The sequence below is a fragment of the Danio rerio genome, chromosome 24, assembly GCF_052040795.2.
Source record: "Danio rerio strain M-AB ecotype USA chromosome 24, GRCz13ab, whole genome shotgun sequence".
Lineage (NCBI taxonomy): Eukaryota > Metazoa > Chordata > Actinopteri > Cypriniformes > Danionidae > Danio > Danio rerio.
Genome location: NC_141044.1, coordinates 39,429,864 through 39,442,776, shown reverse-complemented (window position 1 = coordinate 39,442,776; position 12,913 = coordinate 39,429,864). Strand labels below are relative to the sequence as shown.

General features: G+C 42.6%; 3 protein-coding genes across 31 annotated transcripts in view; 1 reads left to right on the top strand and 2 right to left on the bottom strand.

Moving 5' to 3' along the window:
- pak1ip1 (PAK1 interacting protein 1) overlaps positions 1–12,913 on the top strand; it is a 379,523-nt gene that overhangs the window by 15,241 nt on the left and 351,369 nt on the right. The gene's annotated exons all lie outside the window — the stretch shown is intronic.
- The window catches only part of map3k14b (mitogen-activated protein kinase kinase kinase 14b), a 471,535-nt gene that overhangs the window by 319,762 nt on the left and 138,860 nt on the right, over positions 1–12,913 (bottom strand). The gene's annotated exons all lie outside the window — the stretch shown is intronic.
- srcin1b (SRC kinase signaling inhibitor 1b) overlaps positions 1–12,913 on the bottom strand; it is a 133,471-nt gene that overhangs the window by 72,157 nt on the left and 48,401 nt on the right. For 12 of the 25 annotated variants that reach the window (XR_015524575.1, XR_015524577.1, NM_001423741.1 and 9 more), the window contains exon 3: positions 12,738–12,761. The exons of the other annotated variants lie outside the window; for them this stretch is intronic. Coding sequence is in view for 10 of the 12 variants with exons in the window: in NM_001423741.1 (NP_001410670.1) it covers positions 12,738–12,761 (24 nt within the window). In the remaining 2 variants the exon portion in view is untranslated. The remainder of the gene's footprint in view (positions 1–12,737; positions 12,762–12,913) is intronic. 25 annotated transcript variants of the gene reach the window in all.

The following is a 12,913-nucleotide window of genomic DNA, read 5'->3' as shown; positions in this document are numbered from 1 at the left end:
TGTTATGTTTTGACAAAATTTGAGACAATTATACCACCTATGGATGGGGGTGGTGAGAGCTTGATCATCGTGTTTATTGACTTATAACAAATGTTGTTCGTTCTTACATGCCTTTATTTTTAACTCTAGCAAACAATTAAAATCCTGAAAGAGACACAAAGCTGTCAAGAATTGTCCAAAAAGTGCATATTTAGAACTGAAATCAAGGACTTGAAAGCAAATGCTCAATGACCAAATATCAACGTTCAGCAGACAGAAACGAGACGGTATTTCAGTCTGTTAACCTGCCATCCTCCATGAGTCATTCCTCCAGCCTCCAAGTCGAGCTGCGCTTTGCTGTCAGTGTGCGTGTGTGTGCGTGTGTGTGTGACAGCTCCGTGTAGTGTCAGTCCTGTGGTTCAGTAAATACACCTCACACCATAAGACTGGTGTCACACACTTGAGCTTTGCCACAGACAGTTACAGCTTTTGGTGCGTCACACTGTTGTGGGTTCATACACAGGTCCACGTCGTGATCCTGGAAAGCCGGATTCACAGAAAGCATCTAGGGGGTGAGTAAGTAGAGAGTAAATGTTCATTTTTGGGTGAACTATCCCTTTAAGCACTAGCCTTTTTGCATTAAGAGCTGCTGCAGCGTCAATCTGTGTATTATTGATCCAGCTGTCATGCGGATGCCAAACTGTTCACCTCGGATAAAGACTGCTGATCGATTGATCAGAGGAGGAAAATGTTTATCCAGGACTGACGTCTTGGGGAATAAATGACTGTTGAGAGTGTGAGGGACATAGCGATTTCATTTAAAGTAATTAAAGGGGATAGTTCACCCACAAATGAACATTTTCTCACCCTCAAGTAGTTTCAAACCTTTATCAGTTTCTCCTTATTTTTCTAAATATCTTCTTAACAGAAAACTTTTGTGAAAGTGAAGCTTGAGTAAATGATGGCAGAACTTTCCGTTTTAGGTGAACTGTCCCTTTAAAATACTGCAGTCTTCAGAGACACATGATCCTTCAGAAATGATATCATTCAGCTGATTTTCTGCTCAAGAACATCTATTATTATTAACAGCACTTTTTTCATTTAGATATTTTCCAAAAAAAACACACACACTAGTACAGTGTTATATTTCCAATTTGCTTTGATAGAAAACAGTGAAACACTACTGCTGTGTCTTAATTTGCATACTATCCGTCCTAAACAGTATTCAAACATAAAATTAGTATGTCCAAATTAAAGCAAAAGTTGGTGAAAAGAGTATGCCAAAAGTTCCCGGATGATGTACTTTGAACATTGGATGTGAATTTGATTAGAACTACAAACTCAGGTAAAAAGTGTAAACAAACTACAAACATGGCGGACGTGAAAGACTAACCAGCAAGTAGAGAGCAACCCAGGTTTATTCCGAATATGTACACCTGTATACATTTCAGAAGAGCGCCAAATACATCCCAGGAGCAATGGTTTTTTTTGCAGTTTTTGTTTTCGCGAATCCACCAGAGGCCGTAATGTATGCTTTTTGAGATCTCAAATTTCTCTCATGAGTGCCATTAACACCTGCTCTTCTTGCATAAATTCACCAGAGGCTGCTGTTGACTGATTGACCAATTGACTTGACCCACCCACCCCCTCCCTAAACCCAACCGATAGTGCTTTTAAAGGCATTGATTGACCCGACCATTCCCTTCCCTAAACCCAACCAACAGTGTTTTCAAACACCGACAGACCCACCCACCCCTTCTCTAAACACTGATTGACTCGCCCAGCCACTTCCCTAAACACAACCGATTGACCCACCCACCCCTTCCCAAAACACAACCGATTGACCCACCCACCCCTTCCCAAAACACAACCGATTGACCGACCCACCTCCCTAGACCCAACCGACAGTGTTTCCAAAAGCACAGATTGACCCACCCACCCCCTTCCCTAAACACAACCGATTGACCGACCCACCTCCTTCCCTAAAACCAACCAATTGTGTTTTCAAAAGCACCAATTGACCCTCCAAGCCACTTTCCCTAAACCCAACCCACAGTGTTTTCAAAAGCACCGATTGACCTGCCAAACCCTTCTCTAAACTCAACCGATCATGTTTTCAAAAGCACAGATCGACCCGCCCACCCCTCCCTAAACCCAACTGATTGACCCGCCCAGCCACTTCCCTAAACTCAACCAATAGTGTTTTCAAAAGCACAGATTGACTCACCCACACCTTTCCGAATAACAACCGACTGACCCACCCACCTCCTTCCATAAAACCATCCAATAGTGTTTTTAAAAGCATCAACTAACCCACCCACCTCTTTCCCTAAACCCAACCCACAGTGTTTTCAAAAGCAACGATTAAACCGCCCACCCCCTTTCTCTAAACCCAACCCACGATGTTTTCAAAAGCACAGATCAAATCGCCCACCCCCTTTTCTTAAACCCAACCCACAGTGTTTTCAAAAGCACCAATTGACCCGCCCAACCCCTAAACCCAACCGGCAGTGTTTTAAAAAGCACAGATTGACCAGCCCACCCCTTCCCTAAACCCAACCCACAGTGTTTTTAAAAGCACCGATTGACCCGCCTACTAGCTTCCTTAAACCCAACCTACGGTGTTTTCAAAACCACTGACTGACCCACCCACCCACTCCCCTAAACCCAACCCACAGTGGTTTCAAATGCACTGATTGACCTGCCTACTTCATTCCTTAAACCCAACCGATGGTGTTTTCAAAAGCAACGATTTACCCGCCTACTGCCTTCCCTAAACCCAACCAGATTCTAAAAGTTGATTAAGCATTAAGTAAATAAAGCACAGCAAAAAAATCTTCAGAGCAGTAGTGTATCCTGCTTTAATAAGCGCTTTATGTCAATATTTTAACCTCTAACAGGACTGGATAGCGGATAACAAGAAACTATTTGTTGAAGAGGGATTCGGGGATAGGGAAATGACCCTCAGGTTCATTTGCACATCAGCGCCTGTTGAAGCCGTGCATTTCTCTCCAGACACGTCTACAACATCCACTGGGTCCTCCAGGAAGACACTTCACTCCAGGACGCTTCAGGGCACAACTGTCCCAGCTATAAATGCATTTTTAATCGGCCCGGTATGAAGCGTCTAAATGGCAACTAATTAGAAAATGTTGAATTTTTAACATAATCTATTCATTATTGATATCCTTTATTAATATTCAGACCTCACGCAGGCAATGTGAGAAAATCCAAGTGCTATACAGGTTTTGTTTTAGTCCTGCATGCCTTGAGCATATCAGTCCACTGAGGGCCAATTTAAGAGGAGCGAGCCAAGCGTTTCCACATGCCAGACGCTGTCAAAGAGCGTACAATCTAAAAGATGTTCCTCATATAAAGGAATATGCAGCACAATGTTTCCAGGCACAGAGAAAACCAGAAAAACACTGAGATTCTTGATCAAAGCGATCGCAGTAATTTCAAGTTGGACTATTGGTTTATAATATTATCTTTTAAAAATTCATTCACTCATTTTCCTTTGGCTTGGTCCATTCATTTATCAGGGGTCACCACAGCGGAATGAACCGCCAACTTATCCAGCATATGTTTTACACAGCAGATGCCCTTCCAGCTGCAACCCAGTACTGGGAAACATCCATCCACACTCATTCACACACACACACACACACACACACACACACACACACACACACACACACACACACATACATACATACACATACATACACATACATACACATACATACACATACACACACATACACACACATACACACACATACACACACACACAACGGCCAACTTAGTTTATTAAATTCACCTAGAGCCCATGTGTTGTGGTGGGAACCAGAGAACCCGGAGGAAACCCACATCAACATGGGGAGAACATGCAAACTCCACAAAGAAATCCCAACCGACTAGGGACTCAAACCAGTGACTTTCTAACAAACAGTCCTAACCATTGAGCCACCGTGTCACCCCGACTAGAAAAGTTCACTCGATTCAATTTTAAAAATTTGGCAGCGAGAATTGTTTTTACAGTGCACATTATTTTTGACTGTTACTATGTCGGGTTACAAATACACTCTGCTTACTTACTGCGCCAGTCAATACTTGCCACCATGACACTGTACTGTATGTCAAATCATAGAAAAATCTGGCTGATATTGTGTAGTGTGAATATGTCATGACACTTCAGCTTGTACAATAGGTCTGTCACATTCAGCTTCTGTAGAACTGCCAAGTTAGATTATTAAAGCTCCAGCTACACTCATCTGGATACATTTGAAAACACATTTCTTTTGTTTTATTTTATAAATATATTTTTTAAATGTAATGTTTTTTAAAGAAAAGTTTTGTTGAATTAAAAAGTGCACCTATAAAGCTGTATTTTCCTTGTTTTTACACATAAAAAAAATTGTGGCTAAGAAATATTTATTTGGTGTGGTCAGAGATAAATTTAGTAAACCCTTAAATTTGAGTCCTGAAAAGTGAAATAAAAACTGATTGTATTGTGACACAGCCCATTTGAACACAACACACACAAGAAGTTCAATGAATGAGAAGGCATGTGGACATAACACAACATCTAAATCTAGTCATTTAGCATGTCAAAGTGAAATTTAAGCAAAATATATTTTCCCAACAAAAAAAGTGTGGCAAGTGAAAATGGCGAGTGGCTAGTGATGTTGGAAATCTACTAGCCACAGTGGCTGGTGATCAAAAAAGTTATTGTCAAGCCCTATATATATATATATATATATATATATATATATATATATATATATATATATATATATATATATATATATATATATATATATATATATATAGACACACACGCACAAACACACAGTTGAAGTCAGAATTATTACCCCCTACCCCCCACCTCCCCTTAGATTTTATTTACTTTTTTAAATATTTTCCAAATGATGTTTAACAGAGCAAGGACATTTTCACAGTATGTCTGATAATATTTTTTCTTCTGGAGAAAGTCTTATTTGTTTAATTTCAGCTACAATAAAAGCAGTTTTTAATTGTTTTAAACCCATTTTAAGGTCAAAATTATTAGCTCCTTTAAGCTGTATTTTTTTGTCGATAGTCTACAGAACAAACCATCATTATACATTGACTTGCCTAATTACCCTAACCTGCCTTAACCTAACATAGTTAAGCATTTAAATGTCACTTTCAGTGTCTTAAAGAATATCTAATCAATTATTATTTACTGTCATCTTGGCAAAGATAATATAAATCAGTTATTAGAAATGAGTTATAAAAACTATTATGTTTAGAAATGTGTTGAAAAAATTCTCTCCGTTAAACAGAAATTGGGGGGAAAAAAATAAACAGGGGGCTAATAAATCAGACTTTACCTGTATGTATAAGTTATCTTAAATTACTGGGTTTTACAGTTTATAAAAAAAAAATAAATAAATATATATATATATATATATATATATATATATATATATATATATATATATATATATATATATATATATATATTATTTTTTTCATATAAACTGTAAAACCCAGTAATTTAAGGTAACTTAAACCATTTGAGGAAACAGATTGCAACAATCTACTTAAGTTCAAAAACAAATCTTCATAAGTACTGCAAACTTAATCTATTTGAGTAAATGAAGCAATTTGAGCACAGTAAAACCAAATAAATGAAGAGGTCAAAACAACTGATTACTGTAAAACCCAATAAGTTAAGACAACTCAAACAGCTTGAAGAAACCGATTGCAACAAATCATTTGAGATAAAAAAAAAACTAATCTATAAGAGTACTGTGAACTTACTCCATTTGAGTTGGTGTGATGAGGTATTTAATTGTGAAGTTTTTTCCTCGCCGCTGTCACCACTGGCTTGCACGGTTCGGGATCTGTAGAGCTGCGCATTGATGGAATTGCTCTTTAGTGTTTGGACTCTCAGTAGTGATTATTAAACCACACTGAACTGAGCTAAACTGAACTTAAACACTGAAAACTCAACTGACACTACTTTACTATGATCTTCTATGTGAAGCTGCTCTGACACAATCTAGATTGTAAAAGCGCTATACAAATAAAGGTGAATCGAATTGCATTGAATTAACTCATTACCTTCTAAGAGTTCAAAACTCTTCAAATGAGTATAATTAACTTTAAGTAAATTTTGATTTACAGTTTAGAGTTGACTGTTTTACAGTGCAGTGTTTTCTGATGCTTTTTAGGTTTTGCTAAGTGTCGATGTAACAATTTAGTTCTGCATTACATCTACGAGGATGTTTTGAATGACTAAATTAAGGAAACTGAACTGGAAATTTAAATGCATTTAATATAAACTGTGTACACATTAAAATAAATGTTAAAAAGTAAACAGATAAACAAATTAAAACAAACAATTCAAGCTATTAACGAATGTGCAGATGTATTAACAACACTAAATTGATTTAAACACTGATTTAAAACATTTTTATTTCTTTTCATTTTTTATTCACCATGCTGTAGCACTCGATAATCCCTGATTTGCATTGCAAAGTGTTCAGTCGCACAAACAAACATCTCAACACTTATCTTTGATGTTCTTCTTACTGAGGTTTCCCACACTGAAACATCTCAAACTGAAAATGTAACAAAATCTAATAGCTACATTACTAAATTATAATGCTAATAAATAATAAAATTCTTAAGAACTTTTGATCTTTCTTGCAGTCTGAGGTTCCCTTTGTTTGCTTTACTTTGAGTACTTCAAATGCATTTCAAATGCAGTGCTGTTTCTTTAAAAAAAAAATAAATACATACATACATACATTTCAAATACCTGTTATCACAGTCCACACAGCCCAACAACAACAAAAATCAGAATTTTCCAACTAAGCATGGATGGAAAAGTCAAAGCATAGGCAAAAGGTTGCAATTTCTAATATATCCCTATCCTAAAAGTGCATGTAAAAAGGCTAAATGGCTTGACAAAATCATGCCCAGGATGCTCTGTAAGCTTTTTTTAACACCATCTCTTCTTTCTATCTGATCGTGTGAAAGGTATCTCCCCTCTGGAGATCTTTCAGTGCCAAAAACAAGAGATCCAGACCAGCTCCCCTCAATTCTCACATCTCAAAGACCTGCAGAAATCTCTCAATGTCAGTGCACTGCATTCACGTGAATGAGTTTGTCTTAAGGGCCGACTTCCAGGAAATGCGTCGAGGCTATGAATAAATAATCTGCCATATAGTTTCCACAATAAGCACTTGTTGAGATCCTTCAGAATTATTGCATAAGCTTTAATGCTGAGCGTGACTCCCAGTGAGACATGATGGATATGAAATGCTTCACCGTTTATAGAGCAGGTAATGTGTTCATATTTTTTTCATCAATTCTACGGCATTTTATGTCACGTGTTGTTGAGTTTTATTGCATATACACTGAAAAAAGTGAAACTATACTGTGGCTTTCATTCAAAGTACATTTTTATATTGGTAAAAAAATATATGGTTTCTGATTTTAAGTGGTTATATTCTATTTGCCTTAAAGCAAAAACAAACCCACTAAGAAAAATCAAAAGCATTCGTGTTTCTCAAAGTAATATTTTTACTTTAAACCAGCAGTTTCAATTGAGTTAAAACTATCATTTAAGGGAAATAGATCAATTTAGCTGTAACAAAAGACAGTAAATGTGTTTTTTGGTGGGTCCAAAGTAAAATTATACTTTTATCTAAGGGTAAAACAAGTTCTGTTGTATCCATGTTGTACTGAAAAAAATAAAATAAAATAAAAACTAATTCTCAGATCTCAGAAAATAAGGGTCCTACACTCACAGAAATAAAGGTGCATAAGCTGTCACTGGGGTGGGACCTTTTCAAAAGGTACAAATTTGCACCTAAAAGGTCCATATTAACACCTCAAGGGTACATGTTAGCACCTTAAAAGTACAAAAGTGTCGCTCTTAAATTTTTTAGGTACTAACATATACAGTTTTTTACTTTTTTAAATATTCCCAAATTATGTTCAACAGAGCAAGTTTTCACAGTATGTTTGATAATATTTTTCCTTCTGGAGAAAGTCTTATTTGCTTTATTTCGGCTAGAATAAAAGCAGTTTTTAAGTTCTTTAAAAACATTTTTGGGACAAAATTATTTTCCCCCTTCAAGCTATTTTTTTCTCGATAATCTAAAGAACAAACCATCGTTATACAATAACTTACCTAATTACCCTAACCTGCCTAGTTAACCTAATTAACCTAGTTAAGCCTTTAAATGTCACTTTAAGCTGTATAGAAGTGTCTTGAAAAATATCTAGTCAAATATTATTTACTGCCCTTAAGGCAAAGAAATAAAAAAATAAATCAGTTATCAGAAATAAGTTTTTTAAACTATTATGTTTAGAAATGTGCTGAAACAATCTTCTCTCTGTTAAACAGAAATTGGGGGAAAAAAATAAACAGTGGCGTTAATAATTCAGGGGGGCTAATAATTCTGACTTCAACTGTACATTTGAGGTACCCATATGGAAACTTTAAATACAAGCATGTAACTTCTGAAAAGGTACCACCCCAGTGTCAGCTTGCGTACCTTTATTTCTGAGTGTATCATACACCTTTATTACCTTTATTTCATAATAAAAATCTATGTCGTACCAAAGTAAAAAAAAAAAAAAACATTGTCTCAGATCTCAGAAATTAAGTCAGATCTTAATTTATAGTAAACAATCTGTCATTTTTGTCTTCACCACAATAAACTCATTCATTCATTTTCTTTTCGGCTTAGTCCCTTTAATTTCATTCCTCACAGCGGAATGAACCACCAACTTATCCAGCACGTTTCACACAGCGGATGCCCTTCCAGCTGCAACCCATCTCTGGAAAAACATCCATACACGCTCACACACTATGGACAATTTAGCCAACCCAATTCACTTGTTGTTACGATAACCAGCGATCATTCACTGGAGATCGCTGGTTTCCTCTATCATCATTCACTTCACTTCCGCATTCCCCAGGACTACATTTTCATACATGCACTTCTCCCAATCACGCACGCCTGGTCACTCATCTTCCTGATTACATCACCAGCTGAAACCTGTTACAGAGACTGATTACACACAGTATTTAAGCAGCACACACACTCATTCACATGGCCGAGTCTTGTTTACTGTATAGTGACATTTCAACGCGTTTCTCCCTGTCTTGTTTCTCCGTGTCTGATCCTAGCTTTGTATCCTAGTATTCCGTTTTAGCCGCCTGCCTTTCGACACACTGCCTGTTTACTGACTTCGACTCTGGATTTGCCCGCACATACCTGTTCATTCCTGTATTGACCATTGCTTGCCTGACAAAGATTAAACCTGCATATTGGATCCTACCTTCTGTTGTGGTGTCACTCCCCGGCGTTACAGAAGACTCGGCCGCAACATGGATCCAGCGGGTATTGCAATCATGCGTCTGCGTCAGGAAGCACGGTCCATAGAAGAGTATGTGGAGGATTTCATCAATCTGGCACATTTGACAACATTGAGTGAGTTATGTCTCATGATCTTTTTTCATGGAGGACTGTCTGAGCCATTGTACTCGACAATGAGATTGCACGAACCCAATGAGACATTAGAACATTATATTGATTTGGCCTTAAGAATGTCTGGGTCCCCCTTCACTGTAGGAGAGGTGGAGGACACCCCTAAATCTTTTTTGGGGGGGGGCAAAGGACAGCAAGACGCGCCAGCCGCGGGGCTTGCAATCCCCTCTACTGACAATATTATGCTTGCATCTCCAGTACTCCTGTCCCCTGTTCACCTGCCTAGACCTCAGCCAGCTCACAAGATGGCTGTCTCCAGTTCCCCATGTCACAAGATGGCTGCCTCCAGTCTGCCATTTCACAAAATGGCCGCCAACAGTCCAGCTTACAAGATGGCTGCATTCGGTCTTCCAGCTAACAAGATGGCTAACACCAGTTCTCCATGTCACAAAATGGCCGCCAACATTCCAGCTCACAAGATGGCCGACTCCAGTCCTCCAGCTCACAAGATGGCCGACTCAAGTCCGCCAGCTCACAAGATGGCCGACTCCAGTCCTCCAGCTCACAAGATGGCCGACTCCAGTCCTCCAGCTCACAAGATGGCCGACTCCAGTCCTACAGCTCACAAGATGACTGCCTCCAGCCCTCCAACTCACAATGTGGTAAGCGCCAATCTGCCACCAGCTCACAAGATGGCTTCTTGTTCCGAGTCCGTTCCTGTCCTTGTTCCTGTTCTAGTTCCTGAAATGCCATCAACTGAGCCCCCAGAATGGCCACCACCACCTGAGTTGCCAGAGCTGATGCCACCACCAGAGCTGTTACTGCCAGAGCTGCCACCGCCACCTCCAGAGCTGCCACCGCCACCTCCAGAGCTGCCACCGCTACCTCCAGAGCTGCCACCGCTACCTCCAGAGCTGCCACCGCTACCTCCAGAGCTGCCACCGCTACCTCCAGAGCTGCCAGACCCTCCAGAGCTGCCAGACCCTCCAGTGCTGCCAGACCCTCCAGTGCTGCCAGACCCTCCAGTTCTGCCAGACCCTCCAGTGCTGCCAGACCCTCCAGTGCCGCCGCCGCCTGAGCTTCCTGAATGGCCGCTTGAGCTTCCTGAATGGCCGCCGCCTCCTGAGCTTCCTGAATGGCCGCCGCCTCCTGAGCTTCCTGAATGGCCGCCGCCTCCTGAGCTTCCTGAATGGCCGCCGCCTCCTGAGCTTCCTGAACGGCCGCCGCCTCCTGAGCTTCCTGAACGGCCGCCGCCTCCTGAGCTTCCTGAACGGCCGCCGCCTCCTGAGCTTCCTGAACGGCCGCCGCCGCCTGAACTCCCTGAACGGTCGCCGCCGCCTGAACTCCCTGAACGGCCGCCGCCGCCTGAACTCCCTGAACGGCCGCCGCCGCCTGAACTCCCTGAACGGCCGCCGCCGCCTGAACTACCTGAACGGCCACCGCCTCCTAAGCTTCCTCAATGGCCGCAGCTCCACGCTCCAGGCCCTCCGCAGCTCCACGCTCCAGGTCCTCCGCAGCTCCACGCTCCAGGCCCTCCGCAGCTCCACGCTCCAGGCCCTCCGCAGCTCCACGCTCCAGGCCCTCCGCAGCTCCACGCTCCAGGCCCTCCGCAGCTCCACGCTCCAGGCCCTCCGCAGCTCCACGCTCCAGGCCCTCCGCAGCTCCACGCCCCAGGCCCTCCGCAGCTCCACGCCCCAGGCCCTCCGCAGCTCCACGCCCCAGGCCCTCCGCAGCTCCACGCCCCAGGCCCTCCGCAGCTCCACGCCCCAGGCCCTCCGCAGCTCCACGCCCCAGGCCCTCCGCAGCTCCACGCCCCAGGCCCTCCGCAGCTCCACGCCCCAGGCCCTCCGCAGCTCCACGCCCCAGGCCCTCCGCAGCTCCACGCCCCAGGCCCTCCGCAGCTCCACGCTCCAGGCCCTCCGCAGCTCCACGCTCCAGGCCCTCCGCAGCTCCACGCTCCTGGCCCTCCGCAGCTCCACGCTCCAGGCCCTCCGCAGCTCCACGCTCCAGGCCCTCCGCAGCTCCACGCTCCAGGCTCTCCGCAGCTCCACGCTCCAGGCCCTCCGCAGCTCCACGCTCCAGGCCCTCCGCAGCTCCACGCTCCAGGCTCTCCGCAGCTCCACGCTCCAGGCCCTCCGCAGCTCCACGCTCCAGGCCCTCCGCAGCTCCACGCTCCAGGCCCTCCGCAGCTCCACGCTCCAGGCCCTCCGCAGCTCCATGCTCCAGTCCTGCCCCCGCTGCATGGTCCTGGCCCTCCATCCCTCCCCCTGTTCCGCCTCCGCTCCACCTCCCACCTGAACTGTATTTGGAGCGTCTGGAAGCCGCTCTTTAGAGGGGGGGCTATGTTACGATAACCAGCGATCATTCACTGGAGATCGCTGGTTTCCTCTATCATCATTCACTTCACTTCCGCATTCCCCAGGACTACATTTTCATACATGCACTTCTCCCAATCACGCACGCCTGGTCACTCATCTTCCTGATTACATCACCAGCTGAAACCTGTTACAGAGACTGATTACACACAGTATTTAAGCAGCACACACACTCATTCACATGGCCGAGTCTTGTTTACTGTATAGTGACATTTCAACGCGTTTCTCCCTGTCTTGTTTCTCCGTGTCTGATCCTAGCTTTGTATCCTAGTATTCCGTTTTAGCCGCCTGCCTTTCGACACACTGCCTGTTTACTGACTTCGACTCTGGATTTGCCCGCACATACCTGTTCATTCCTGTATTGACCATTGCTTGCCTGACAAAGATTAAACCTGCATATTGGATCCTACCTTCTGTTGTGGTGTCACTCCCCGGCGTTACACTTGTACAGCAGGTCTTTGGACTGTGGGGGTAACCAGAGAAACCGGAGGAAACCCACGCAAACGCAGGGAGAACATGCAAACTCCACACAGAAAAGGCAACTGAACCAGTCGAGGCTCGAACCAGCGACTTTCTTGCTGTGAGGCGATAGCACTACCTACTGCGCCACTGCGTCGCCACCACAATAAATTATTTTGATTTAAAATTAATTACATTTTAAAGCTTAAAAATTACACTGTATATTATACATTAGACTTAAAATTATACTTAGAGAAAGACAAAAAACCTTTGCTGTAACAAATACAGTTTTTTTTCAAAGTTGCCTCAATGTATAATTTTTTTTATTGTAATAGCAGATGATTTATTTTCCTTGAGGATCTTTAGCATGCGACACACACAGATAAGCATGCATGTACATTTGGAGAGAGCGAGACGTTTGTCTTACCTTAAAACTCCAGTAATGTGGTTGCTAGAATAAGAGAAAGAGACAGAAAGGAAAGTGTAATGAGTTATACTGCATGTTTACATCCATGAGTCCATAAGCTCCACAGAAATGTGTGTGAAACGCTTAAATTGATGGTATCTGAAGCAACATGCACTGAGCAGGTGCCAGGAATAAAC